This window comes from Rhinolophus sinicus, linkage group LG02 (genome assembly GCF_036562045.2).
Source record: "Rhinolophus sinicus isolate RSC01 linkage group LG02, ASM3656204v1, whole genome shotgun sequence".
Taxonomy (NCBI): domain Eukaryota; kingdom Metazoa; phylum Chordata; class Mammalia; order Chiroptera; family Rhinolophidae; genus Rhinolophus; species Rhinolophus sinicus.
Window position 1 is genome coordinate 48242109 of NC_133752.1, and position 14580 is coordinate 48256688.

Genomic DNA, 14580 nt, shown 5'->3' on the forward strand with positions numbered 1-14580 from the left:
GAATGGGAAGAAAATAAATTGTAGTCAAGTTGAATCATCCAGCTATCCCGGCAGCGGCCGCGGTTATCCTGGGAAAAGCATCATCACTGGGGTCCGGGTTTTCGAACCCACTCCAGGAAGGAGGAAATAATGCCAGGCCGGGAGGAAGGCGCAGCGGGCAGCCGACAGCTTCACCTGCATTCCGTGGGCCCCACCCATGCTCCCAGGTGTCCCGGCCCAAACCAGGACCTAATCGGGGCGTGCGCCTCTCGCGGCTCTACTTACTTTGTCACTAGTGCTCTCGGTTTCGTGATCGCCACCGGCGGCCTCTCCCTCGTGGGGTGGCGACGCCACCGCCCCCCCGGGGCCGGGGCAGCCTCCCCGGTGTCTCAGCTCCAACATCTCGCGCTCCCGCTTCGCCGTGGCTGCCTCCAGCACCCCGAAACCTGAACTGCGCGCGGGGTCTCTCTGGCTGGCTGTCCTTCACCCTGCAGCCGCGCACTCGACGTCCAGCAGAGCCGCGGCCACTAACACGCCCCCACCATGGAGGCGCCGCCGCCGCGCCGGGTCACCCCCAAAACGGCATCAACGAGCGAGCGCTCGAGGGACGCCACCAGCGAGCGCGGCGCCGAGGGCCGGAGATCGGCTCGGGGTGCGTGCGGGTCAGGCTGTGGGCGCCCGGCCCGAGCCAAGAAGGCGGGGACGCGGCGGAGCGCGGCTGCCGGTTGCCAGGTGCGCGTCTCCACGCAGAGGCCCAGGTGGGAGGAGAAGAAGGGGCGGGGAGGGAGGAAGGAAGCTTGACCCGATTCAGCGCTTCGCTGGGCGCCCGCCGCCTGGGCCGGGTCACTCTCCGCCCCGCCTCTGGACTCGACTGGTCCGGGCTCCCCTACACCTTGCTACGGGTTCCTGCCTCCCGCATCCAGGTCACGCGCCGCAGGCCCCGCCCCGCCCCGCCCCTCTGCGCTACACTGCGGTTCCCACAATCCCGCCTCCCTGGCCGAGGGGTGACGTCAGGAGCCCGCCCCAAGGCTCTGCCCCCGTCTTTGCGCGCACATTGGATGGAGCTTTGAGAAAAGGTATGAGCTGCAAGAGCTGAAGAAAAGAGGAGGAGCAGGGAGGTGGCGGAGGGACGGGCACCGTCCTCCCAACTGAGGAGTGAGAACTTGTAGACTTGTCCCCGGAACAACTGGGAAAGCTGAAAGACGTCTGGTAGGTATTGACGGCACTCAGCACTACCCCGGCCAATGACTCCTCAGCTGCATCAGCTCGGCACACTGCGGTGTGTCGGAGGTTCAGAGGCGTCCAGAAACAGAAACTTGTCTGGCAGGATGGACTCGTTGACTTCGCGGCATTCTAGCCAAGTGTCATCACCTTGAAAACAGGAGATGCGTTTGCCTCACTGGGCGTCCCGGGGTGGCTTGGCCAGTTTCAGTCACAAACCCAGGCTCTGTCGCAGAGAAAATCGAGTATTTAATCTCACAAAATTCACTGCCTGGGATCCGAAGAGAGAACTCGGACCCTGAGATGGCGTGGGGTGCAAACTGCCAACCAGCTAATCTCTGAGCAGTCATGGGCCTTGGGTTGCTAAAGCTGGAACTGGAAAGGCACAATATCGCATTTAATTCCATTCCAAATCCTGTTAGAAGGTGACTAGTTTTCCTGATATGTATGTGGCACCTGGTCATTACTAAGAAGCTGACAAATGGTTTAAAACCAAAAAAAGGGGGGGGGGGACAGCCCATCACACAAACAGGACAATGTTCAGGAATTCCCTTTATAGAACTAAATTAATTTCTCCAAGTCATTACCAACACATTGAAAATAAGTAATGTTTTCCTGAAACTTTAATAACAAGCAAAAACAGTCAAAGTAGGAAGCATTAAAAAGCAGAGCACAAGGGGGCGGCCAGTTGGCTCAGTTGCTTAGAGCAGATACTCTTAACAAAGTTGCTTGTTGGATCCCCACATGGGCCACTGTGAGCTATGCCCTCCACAACTAGATTGAAACAACTACTTGACTTCGAGCTGCGGGAGTCCTGGAAAAACACACTTAAATAAATAAAAGTTAAAAAAAAAAAAAAAAACAGAGCCCAAGGAAATCATTTTAGTTCATCAAACAAATCTTTAAAGCTCTAGGTTCAGATTGAGTAGCCACCTTTTCAAAAGGGTATATAGAGAAATGGGTCAGTCTTATGGGAAGGGTAACAAAAATTATAAAAGATATGAAAATAAGTCCTTTGAGAGATAGTTATTATTGAGTGATTTTCCTTTAAAGCACAGAAGATGTGGGGTGACTAGGTTAATCAGTTGTTCTCCATTTCTTTGGAGAACCAGAAATTAAGGACTGCCTCATTGTCAAGAACATAAGGTTGAAGAGGCTGCTAAAGGCAGTAGTGGAGTTTCCATCTCTGACTCCCTCACCTCACCCAGCAAAAAGGGGCATTAGAAGTGCTCCACTGGTCCATTCTAACCTTTGTGGAAGTTAAGAAGTCTAGTTCTTGTCCCACCGATGCCACTAATTGCCTGTGTAGCCTTGGATAAGTCATTAAGCCTCAATGTCCCCAACTATAAATTGGATAGTAAGGAGAATGGCCTCTGTGGTCCCTTCCAGCTTACACATGACTCTGCAACGAAAGCTCACTTTATCAGAATCCAATCCTCCCTTTTCCCCATGCCTCAAGAAAAGAGTACCTAGCATAGCAAGGTGCCACGATGGTTTCCTCCACTTCCCCTAGTCAACCCAATAGCTCCTTTGACTGTCTTCTCCCTTTGCTACAGGAGAAAAAAGGTAGTGAGAGAAGTAACAGGAAGTAACAACAGAGGACATAAGTGCATGACAGAAGAAATAGAATTCCCTGACCCAGGAAAAATGGGCCCAGTGCAGAGACTGCCGAAATAGAGTGGTTTACTACTTTACCTCACCCTTCCTTAAGCTCTGCCTACTTCCTATATTTCAGCTGAGACGGTAATTTCTTTCTGTCTTCTTCATTATAGTTATTGCCACTCATTGAGTGGTTACACTGAGCCCAGACAACAGGAAGCACAGCTTATTCATCTTGACAGGCCAAACCCTCGCCACAGTACTCACCTTCACCTCCACATAGTCAACACATTTGTTGAAGAAGTGAATGAAGAAATGAATGAATGGCAGAGATACAGCATAACCAAAGAAATATATGTAGTATTTGTGATTTGGGGGACACATTTCTTTGTTTCCTCATTTGGCTGCCTCTCTGTGTTTGTTTCTATGTAATAGGTAGATATGCTATGTCTCCTAGTCTTGGCTGCATGGTCTTATATAGTAGGTGTCCTGTGGGGCCCAATGGCACAGTCTCCCTGGTCCCCTGCTCCGGGTGCTCCAGGAGTGTCTCTTGTATGGGTTGTGGGTACCCTCTCATTATTGTTGAGCCTTGATTGCTATAGGCACACTCCTGGAGTGGAATTTGCCCCAGCGGGCTCTGGTGCCTGTTGAGACCACCCTTTGTGTGTGCCACTTACGGGGCTAACTGGGCGGTGTTCTGCTGTGGTCTGAAGCCACCCTCCAAGTATGTTGGCTCTGGACCTCTTGGGAGGGGCTCTGGTGCAGGCCCAGGTCATCCACTGCTTGTGGCTGTTCGGGGCCTGCTTGGTAGGAGCTACAAAGCGACCATGGTTGTTCGCTGCCTGTGCTAAACCTGGAGGCACGTGGGAGAGACCACACTATGAACCAAGGACATCTGCACCAATACCGGTCCTCAGGTAGCTCTGCAAAAAGTCAGGACACCCCGAGGCCTGCTGCCACCTGCTGGGTCCCTTAAGGTTCAGCCACTGATGGAGCCTCTTGTGGAATGCAAGTTTGGTGAGGCAGGGTTTCAGGGAGTCACTAGAGTGGGAAGAGTTATGGTCACCAGGTTAATGTAAATTCTGGTTTGGTGCTAGTGCTGACTCTGGAGCTACTCAGCAAAAGTCTCAGAGCACACGGAGGCCAGTTGCCACCCACCAGGGGCCTTCCAGACTCTGATAGTTTTCCAAGAAAGAATGCAAGGCAGGTGGGGATGGCTGCTCACCAAGAAAGTGTTGGAGGAGTTGTGTGGGGCGGGGACCCAGTGAGTCAGCAGGGTGGAGCAGTGAAGCTCACCAGGCCAATCAGATTCAGATTTGGCCAGAGGGGGCGGGCTCATCACAGGAAAGATGGCACCCACCTGCTAGCTGCACAGGAGGAAGACCTCACACAGGGAAAATGCTGACTGTCTTCTAGTCCTCGCTCAAATCCACACACCTCAGTGCTCTCCTGTATGTGTCCGACACCTCTCAAGTCACCGTCCCCCCGCTGGAACCCAGGGTGAGTGCCTGCGAGCGAGTGAGCCTGTGTGTGGGCTATTTAAGAGGATGTCTGGGTTTCCCGCAGCCGTCCGTCCCACCCAGATGGTTAGAATCCCCACTGTTTTTCACAGCCAGATGTGGTCTGGGCTCCTCTTCTCAGCGCCAGTACTCTAGGCTGGGGAGCCTGGTATGGGGGGCTGGGATCCCTCACTTTTCAGGGGGGAACCTCTGTGGCCAGGATATCCCTCCTGATTCTCAACCACCACATGGAAGCTCCAGGCCCGTTCGTTCTCTGTCTCCACCCCTCCTACCAGTCTCTCCATGGCTTCTTTATATTTTTAGTCATAGGACTTCTGTTCGGCTAGACTTCTGATAGTTCTCCAGGTTGATTGTTCTATAATTTAGTTGTAATTTTAATGTGTTCATGGAAGGCATAGGCGCAGTGTTTATCTACTCCGCCATCTTGGATCTCTTGAAGGGCCCATTAGTGTTAGTTGAGCAGATTTTAATTGCTAATAGAAATATTGGCTACCGTAATGTGGTAAAAATGTTAATTGTGTAGGTATTATTTTCTTTTTTCCCCTCTCCATTTCTTTTCTCTCTGATCAAAGACAGGACAAATATTAAATATTTTCTACTGTCTCATAGGCTAATATTCTTTCATCTGCTCACCCATGAATGGATCAGGGAACAGTGGTTAAAATGAAAGTTTATGTGCTTAATATGAGCAGAATGTAGGGTGGCCAGATTTAGCAAATAAAATTATAGGATGCCCAGTAGAATTCAAATTTCAAATAAATAACAAATAAAATTTTTTTAGCATAAGTATGTTCTAAATATTGTATGGATAATAAATATTCACTGTTTATCTAAAATTGAAATTTAACTAGGTATCGTGTATTTTATCTGGCAACTACCAAACAGTGAATGCAGATCATCTTTTTTCTGACTTGACAATTCAAATTAATTTGACCCAGTAATTTGATGGCACAAAGTGAGAATGGTACAAAATGTTGTCTCTGAGAGTCTATTCCATTTGAACTCACCTGAAAATATTTATAAACCGCACTTCCTGAGTACTCTGGTAACTATGGGCAACAGGAGACAGGACACTCACATTCCCCAGGGAATGGAGCATGAAGATACAGCTAACACGGAAGGAAATGTTATTTGTGCTGTAATTTGAGTCTGGGTGGCTCATGGCTGTCTGGTTTCACACTGAATTTGAGCACTCACTGGCTAAATATATCCAATTGAAAATTAGTGTCAATTCTGCAATTTTCAAGTTTGTTTAAATCAAGTAAATAACTGTTAGAAGTACACCCTCCCACCAAAGCCTCTCCTTTTTAGTTTTAAATGTCTGTTTTAAGTCTTGAAGTAAGCTAATTGTCCACTGATTTCCCACTTTTTCATGTTCTATACTACTCAACTGACTTCAGGCCGTTTTTCTTATCTTTAGGTATTATTAAAGATATCTAATCAGAAACAAAGATGACTGCTACTGAAATGGGTAGAATGCTATGGGCTTATGTGTACTTTTCCTAATTTAGGCATCTTTTACTCTGATAGTACTAATATCTTTACACATTTTGACAATAAAGAGTCCCTATTGTATGTCAGCCCCATGGACTTGCCGTATAGTTTATAGCCAAAAGAGGAATAGATTATTTGTCATTCATTTTTTAAAATAAATTTTATTGGGGAATATCGGGGGACAGTGTGTTTCTCCAGGGCCCATCAGCTCCAAGTCATTGTTCTTCAATCTAGTTGTGGAGGGTGCAGCTCAGCTACAAGTCCAGTCACCGTTTTCAATCTTTAGTTGCAGGGGGTGCAGCCCACCATCCCATGCGAGACTTGAACTGGCAACCTTGTTGAAAGCTCGTGCTCTAGTCAACTGAGCCATCCGGCCTCCCCTCTGGAAGCTCAGTGGCAGGTCCTTGTCTTCAATCTAGTTAGGGAGGGCACAGCTAGCTCACTGGCTCATGTGGGAATCAAACTGGCAACCCTGTCGTTCAGAGCTCAAGCTCTAACCAACTGAGCCATCTGGCTGCCCTTGTCATTCATTTTTCCAGCCCACAAATATGTACTTTGATTAGAGGTACGACTGTGAAGAATGGTAGCTAATCTTTATTTGTGCCATCTACTGTTCCAAGTGTTTTACATGCCAGTCATTTAGCTCTCTCAGCGCTCTTATGAGTAGATACTTCAGAAAAATCATCCATCTGGATATGCAAGGAAAGGATGAATACCTCACTAAGGTCACATTCCTAAAAAGTGTTAGTGGCAGGATGAAACTCAGGCAGTTTAGTGTTAAAGCCTACTCTCTTATCAGTGAACAAAACAGATATGATCTCTGCCCTTAAGGAGCTTAGAATACTCTCAGATGCTATTCCTTTTATCATATATGCTTTGTGCAAAACCCAACATAGATTAATAAAAGCAAATGTACCTACTAACTTTCAAAGCACATAAATATACATATATTTTCAAGAGTTTATTTTTCATCTCATTATGAAGAAGTAATATTTTTTTGAAAAATAGATATTGGTAAAAATACTCTGTAATTATAGTCTAGGCTAACATGCTTATGCTTGATTATGCATATTTGTAAAATATGAACAAGAATCTGGAAATACATTGGAATACAAATCAATTTGAACTTTTTATGAAACTGTGCTTACTGTTGTAGCACCTTTGCAAAAAAACATTTTACAAACACCTGTGAGTTAAAAGCTTAAGGTAATTTCTTTATACATTTTGGTATAAAGAAGGTAATTTAATAAACCATGACTTACCATCTACTCACTTGTTTGCGGTGCTAAAAACGCCTTGGAATTCAGATCTCCACTTCTCAGAAACCAATCAGTCCTACTTATCCAAAGCCACTGAACTAGTGGACTGGATGTCTGTCTGGATGTGCCATGCAGCATAAATACCTGGTTTATTTGTCTACAAAGAACAATTCACTTTATCACTTTCAGAATAACCATCTTAATCAGATTCCCTTGAACATTTTGTATAAAGATCTTTTAAAGTAGCTTTCCTGTTTTTTATTCATGGGTAATGTTTAGGCTTTCTTCCACTCCGTTTACTCTTTTTAAATAAAATATTCTCTATTTTGTAATAAATCCAATATGGTGCTTTAATTTTGTTTTCATTCTGCATTCTCCTGACTGCTCAATTATGGAATGTATTTTGTAGGAGTGTGTTCTATATACCAATCCAAACTGAATATTAAGAAATTCAAATTTTCCCAAATAAACATGTGCACAAATGCTTGTGCACACACACACACAAAATCATTGCCTTATAAACAAATTATTTATGGTATTACTTTAAAAAGCAAGTTCTTCCTGGTTTATTTAAAATCTTGTTCTAAATATACATTCTTTAAAGAAAGTATCTATTTTCTGATGTTGGTCTGTGTGACCTCAGCAGAGTCAAATTTTCAATGATTCTTGACTTGCCCTGATCGGCATTGTCCATTTGTAACAGGCAGTACAGAGGCGGTGGAGGGAGGGGATTGGGAGACTGAGAGGTGGGAAAAAGAGGTGACCTGACAATTTAACCTATTTGGGGTTGTTGGTTTCTAACAGCTGGCTCTGTGGTAAGGACATGTCATCCAGTGGTTAGGAGCTTGGGATTCCCTGGCAGGCAGCCCTGGTTTGTGTGGTTTTGGGCAAGCTGTTTCATCTCCATAAACCTGTTTCCTCATCTGTAAAATTGAACCAATAATACTATAGAGTGTGAAATTTGTAAAATGATACTTCCTATTTACTCTAGTATTTAAGACTTGCTACCATTCTAACTATCAATTTTATTCAGTTATTCCAGTTTTGACTCCCACTGGCTTCTCTGGGCAGGGAAAGAGTTCTTTTAATTATAACTGGGACGATGTTAACACGTAATTCCTGTCTTTGCAGGCTGTTCACAATGCCTCACATAATTTGCTGCTTTTAAAAATCCTCCAGCACAAAACAATATCTCTTTCCAGGAGCAAGTTAAAAGCAGATAATGGCAGCCTCACTTTTCCAAGCTCATTTTCATATGTTTATCAGCAAAAGTTTTCTTTGTTTTCTTCTTGAGCATTGCAATTCAAAGGAAAAGACTGAACCCAGAGTATCAGCTTTCTGCGGAAAGGAGAAACAAAACTAAGGTGTAGGACTCTGGAGTGCCAGCTTTCACTGCCCCGCTGGCTTCTTCAGACACACCCAGAAACAATCTTAAAGATCTTTATCTAAACCAAGAAACAAAGTCTGCAAATCAGCAGCTCCTCATGAATGTGGAGATGAAAAGAACTCAAAACAGCCTAAGGGTTATTTAGTTCAATTTAATTCAGTGTTGTTAGGATGATTACTTTGATTTTTTTTTTCTTGCATTTGTTTATTAACTCTTACCCTTCAGAATGGTTATATTCTTCTTCCACGATTTGAATTTTTCTGAGATCCTGCTTTAAATTTTAAATCATTACTGATTTTTTGGCACATTCCTTTCTAGTCTTTTATGGAAATTATATATGATATATACATACACACATCTGAATACACTGCCTTTTAATTTTTTTTTTTTTTACTTAAGTAGTATATCGTAAGCATTTTCCTAAGCATTATTTTAAGAACTGGATTCCACAGGATTTTTTTCCTCCCAGTTCTACCTTTCTATGAAGCAGAGCCTCAAAGCAGCTGGCTTGATGTGGCAGTGCCACATCTGTGGCTGGGCTGTGGGGAGTCTGGTGTGTCTGTGAGACCCACACACTCATTAGTGGTTTCCCAGCACATTGCCATCCTAAGTGGGCACTTAGATTCACCCTGGTCAGCTTAGCTATTGCATCCTTTCTCCCCCAGTCATCCACGCCTACTCACTTTAGTGGGTGGGTGTTCATTGTTATAGTGTATTTGCCAGGCCTTATTGGGAATGAGGGACATGGAGGAAAAGAATGCCAGCCAAGTTTCTTTTTTCATAATGCTAAGGTCCCACAGCCTGGAGTATAGTTGCCAGTTATCCACATTCTGCTCTGTTGCAGGATAGACAAACAATCCCAGCGCCTACTCTAGCCTTCCTCCACTTCCCTCAGGCACCCCATGATGTGATCTAGAGCAGGGTTTAGGGTATTCCATCCACGTGGTAAGAGAGGGGAGAATATCAGCATCTCGGTCAGGTGCCCCTTACTCAGAGCCCACTACAGGCCAGGCACTACACTCAGAGCTTACCTTACCTTCTCTTTCAGTTCTTACAATGACAGCAACAGATATTGTCATTATTTAAGTGTGCCTAAACTGAGCTTCAGAGAAGGTAAGGGTAAGAGATTTGCCAAAGACCTAATAACTAGTCATCGCTGCAACCGGGGTTTGAACACAGGTCTGTTTTATCCTAGGATTTTGTTCTTTCCACTATGACAATCTCACTCCCAATATATGGGCATATTTTGGAGGCTTATCAAGTTATTTTATTTCAGGGAATCCAGGGTCCCTTCTTATATAGTTTATTTATTTCTGAATACCACACCTTGTTCTGAATCTTTTTTTTTCTTCTTTCTTTCTTTCTTTCTTTCTTTCTTTCTTTCTTTCTTTCTTTCTTTCTTTCTTTCTTTCTCTTTCTTTCTTTCTTTCTTTCTTTCTTTCTTTCTTTCTTTCTTTCTTTCTTTCTTTCTTTCTTTCCTCCCTTCCTTCCTTCCTTCCTTCCTTCCTTCCTTCCTTCCTTCCTTCCTTCCTTCCTTCCTTCCTTCCTTCCTTCCTTCCTTCCTTCTCTTCTTACCTCCTCCTCCTTTTCTTTTGTTTAACAATATACCTTGGTGCTTTTTGTATATGAGGACACAGTAGTGAACTTTGTAATTTTAACATCTGTGTAGCATTCCAGTTTTCATTGTACAGTATTTGTCTAGATTCTTAGTTATAAACAACAGAATTTCCTCTGGCTGATTTAAACAGAATCAAATTTGTGGAAGACCACTGAGTGGCTTAAAAAATAGCCAGGATAATCAGAGAGTCAGTCTCTGAAGCTCTGCAGCCATCAACACTGCCCTAACAAGCTGCTCAGAATCCCTGTTCACTGCAGGCTTTGCTGACTTGTGAATTTCATCACTGCACCATCAAGAGGAGGCTCCTGAATATCAATAGCCTTGCTTTTTTGTTTTTTTGTTTTTTTTTTCTTGATTTGCTCAGTTTCTCCAGAGAGAAATTCTCCAATCTCCTGTTTATAGATTTAAGCCTGCCTCTCCCGTTCTGGAGGCCATGTGGAGGCTGGTGGAGAAGGGAGTAGGTTTGGAAGTCTCATTTTGAGGATGTAGATTTCCATACTTGCTTTCACATCAGTCCCTTACCACAGCCATGTCTGATGTCTACAAGTCCATGGACTCCATGGTCCAAAGAGAATTAACCTGCCTCTTGCCAGAGTGGGGAATGGTATTAGCCTGGCTCCATAGGGCATGGGGATCTTGAACTGTTTATATTTGCTCTTCATATAGAATCTCAGTCAATCCCCCAGTTTTCAGTCCCACTTCTAACATTCCACCTGCAGACAGGCCTGGTGCCTCCACACCATTTCAGTGGCAGGAGTAAGAGGTAGGGATGCCTTATAGTGAGAAATATCTTATTTTTTATTGGATTTTCTCCCTGGCAACAATTCAATTTCAGCTTTTTCTGGTCTGCTACAAGTTAGTATTCATCTATCTACTGTCTAGCTTCCCAAATTTTGTTGACATTTCATCTGCTCTTTTCATCTCGATTTTCTTTCTTTTTCTTTTTTGATATCCCATTTTCTTTATTTGTTTGGCTGTATATCTTTTTAATTCCCTTTTACTGTAGTTTTAGTGGAGTCTTGGTAGGTAGAAGTGATAAACATGGCATTGAAAATACCATGCTTAAATGAAGATCCCTATTGTAATATGACCTACAATAATATTTATCAAACAGACGATCTCCTGTCCTGCCCTTATTTATCAAGTGATATTGTTATTAGTGTTCCTAAGCATATCATATGAAGTTACTTAGCTAGTCTCTGAGGAAGCTAAGGTCACTGACTTCAGCATTCCAGAGTGTTGGCCAAGCTTTGCCTCATAATAGCTTACTTGAGTGGTAACTGAGATCCCTGCCCATAAAGAGATGTCCTGGTGCCAACAAAAATATGATAATAAAAGCATGGCTTTACTTACCTCTTACAACTTATTAAAGGGTCATAAGAAAACTTAGACACTATTTTGTAGTGTTCTACTTTTTCTCTTTTAGAACTTTTGTAAATTATTCACTGTGTCAGTGTAGTGGTTGTGATATTTCCCAGTTTTTACAGACAGATTTTATTTAGAGGGTATAGAAAAAATTAAATTTAGAGGTTGGGAAAGATGGCGACACTGTGGATTTAGAGAAAAACTATCCAGAAATGTTTAGACATAAAAAGAGGAAATCTAAAGGCGAAACACAATAAAGTAATTCATGTCAAACTAATTCACATGATTAGCTTAGATAATTGAATGTGAATTAAAGTTCACATTCAAAAAGTGGAAATGTAATTTCCACTTTTAGCTATTATAACATAATGAGGAAAATGGTGAAGACTTTTGAGTCCTTTTGTTACCTGCTCTGCTTGGTTCAATCTTTCTCAGCTCTCTGAAATTCACCTGGCTTGATGAGATGGTGTGATGTGTGGGTTTTGTTTCAAAATAACCCAGTGGAGTGGGTGGAGGGAAGTGAGTGGGTATATAGATTAAACAAGATTGGCGATGTGTTGATAATTAGTGAAGCTGGCTTTATTCTATTCTTTCTACTTTTGTATTTTTTGAAAAAATTCATAATAAAATATTAAAAGGAGAAAAATCTATTTAAAAAATAGACTATTTTTTGGAGCAGTTTTGGAGCATAGTAACATTGAGTGGAAAGTACAGAGAGTTCCCTCATACCGCTTGTCTCCACCCATACCCTCACACACAGCCCACCCCCCCGCACTATCAGCATCCCATACCAGGGTGGTACATTTGTTACAATCAATGAACCCACACTGACAGATTATTACCATCCAAAGCTGATACTTGACACTAGAGTTCACTCTTGGTGTACATTCAGTGAGTTGGGACAAACGTGTAATGACATGTATTCAGTGTTATAATATACCGAATAATTTTACTGCCCTAAAAATCCTCTGTGCTCTGCCAATTCATGCCTCTCTCTAACCCACTAACCCCTGACAAGGACTGATCTTTTTACCATCTCCATATTTTTGCGTTTTCCAGAATGTTATACAGTTACGATCAGAAATCACTTTTTAAAATCACTACTCAAAATTCAAATCAGTATCTTGCCACATAACACTTATTTATGTAAAAATAAAAAGAATGTAAATACAATAAAAAAATTTTTTAATTAAAAAAAAAACTGGCTTTCCCATAAAAGCATGAGTGGGGAATATGCAAAAACCATTCCAGAGATGAATACCCCATCTCAGGAATGATTCCAAACCCATCTCCTGCTTGCCCACTTGAATCTACTTCTCTTTATCTCCCAAGATGCCTCCTGATATTCTCTTACACTCCTTTGGGTTGGAATCTTGCATGGGACTTATTTTTCGGCTAACTTAACCCTTTCCTTTAAGCCTCCTATCCACTTGACTGACCCAGCTAAGGCCCTTGTTCAGCTGTCCCTACAGAGGCTTAGAAATAAGCCAGGCCATATACTTTCTTGTTAAAGAAGGACGCTGTCTGCTTTTTTATGTTTGCAATGGTGGATAATATAGTAATAATAAGAAGAAGCATTTTTTGAATGTAAGCTTATATGCCTTGACTAATTTCATCTTCACAACAACCTTAAGAAGGTAAGCTTTAATATTATTTCCATTTCGTAGACGCCAAGGCAACAGAAGTTAAGGAAATGGGTCAAGTTTACCGTACTGGTAAGAGGTGCATAAACTCTAGCCTGGGAATTAGGAAGCCATGCTCTCCTCTTGCCTCCACTGTAAGCCAGTCATGTAACTTGGAAAAGCCTCATAAACTCCCTGGTTCTGATGGCCATGGAGTTGGACTAACACTAGATTATCTTGTGGATCCTGTTCTTCTCTGTGACTCCGTGTGGTGTTCATTCAAAAGGAGGCACCTCCAACGGAAACAGGCCCAACCTTTGGTGAGGCTCTTTTGAGTTAGTGTTTTTAGTTAACTTTTCAACTAAATGAAATGTGTCCAAGTAGTATCTATTGCTTTACTGATTTTCTTTCATTCTTGCATCCCCAAATGGTTCCTCAAAGTACAATTTATAACTGAGTAGCAGCAGCAGTTTTTACTCATGGAATGACTTCTTTCTCTAAGATTTCAGATGGACAATGCCATGCATAATTCATCAGGACCCTTTCCTTTTAATGCAAACATCTATCTGGAATCCACTCATCAATCATTTGGTAATTTTCCACTCTGCTTTTGTTGTGCGATTGAAGCCAAACAAAAGGGTAGACAGAACAAATTTGCATTTGTGGTAGCCAGCTGCCAAAATGGCACCCAATCCTTGCCTCTTGGTATTTGCACCCTTCTATAGCTCCCTCCCAAATTTATGTCAGTTGGTCTGTGTGGCCAATAGTAAATGGCAGAAGTAATATTATATCACTTCCAAGACTGGGTTATAAAAGGCACTCTGGCTTCCATCTTGGTTGATCTCTCTGTGTTTTCTTGGATCATTTGCTCTGGGCAACCCTGTAGAGAGGCTCACAGACTGAGAAACTGGAGCCTCCTGCCAAAAGTAGGTCTTCCAGCCCAGCCATGCTTGAGATGACTGTAGCCACAGCTGACGCCTTCACTACTACTTCATGAGAGACCCGGAGTTAGATCTACCCAGCTAAACCACACCTAAGTTTGGGAGTAATGTGTTATGCAGCAATAGGAAACTACTTTTACAGAAGAGGAAACTGGGGTACTGACAAGTCTAGTAAGTCATCTAAGAACACTCAGCAAGCAAGTGATATTGCTGAATTAAAGATCATAGAAATATCTTCTCCTCATTTTTACATTATTTATTGGTGTCACATTTTCTTGGACACTTTATGAAGGCATTCTTGTTAGGGTTAATGACATAAAAAAGAATTGTTATACCTTTAATTTTTAAAGTTATTCATCATTCCTTGAACAATGAGGACTGATGTGTTTTTAATCTCCTTACAGTTTTAATTACATAAGCATTGCAAAAAATGAAGATAAATTTAAAATGACTTTTGTGTATTTACATCACACATGACACCTGATTAGCAGGGTGACCAGGTGTGATCAGTACAGCCCTGCTCTTTGCCTGTTGTCTGTGTAATTATTAATAGAGCTCCCTTTCTCTCTCAAGAG

General features: G+C 42.8%; 1 protein-coding gene across 1 annotated transcript in view; it reads right to left on the bottom strand.

The window, feature by feature from the left end:
* The window catches only part of CDS1 (CDP-diacylglycerol synthase 1), a 51310-nt gene extending 50396 nt beyond the window's left edge, over positions 1-914 (bottom strand). Inside the window, exon 1 of the mRNA XM_019731301.2 lies at positions 265-914. Coding sequence (XP_019586860.2) covers positions 265-381 — 117 coding nt within the window. The 5' untranslated portion in view covers positions 382-914. The remainder of the gene's footprint in view (positions 1-264) is intronic.
* Between the last annotated feature and the right edge of the window lie 13666 nt (positions 915-14580).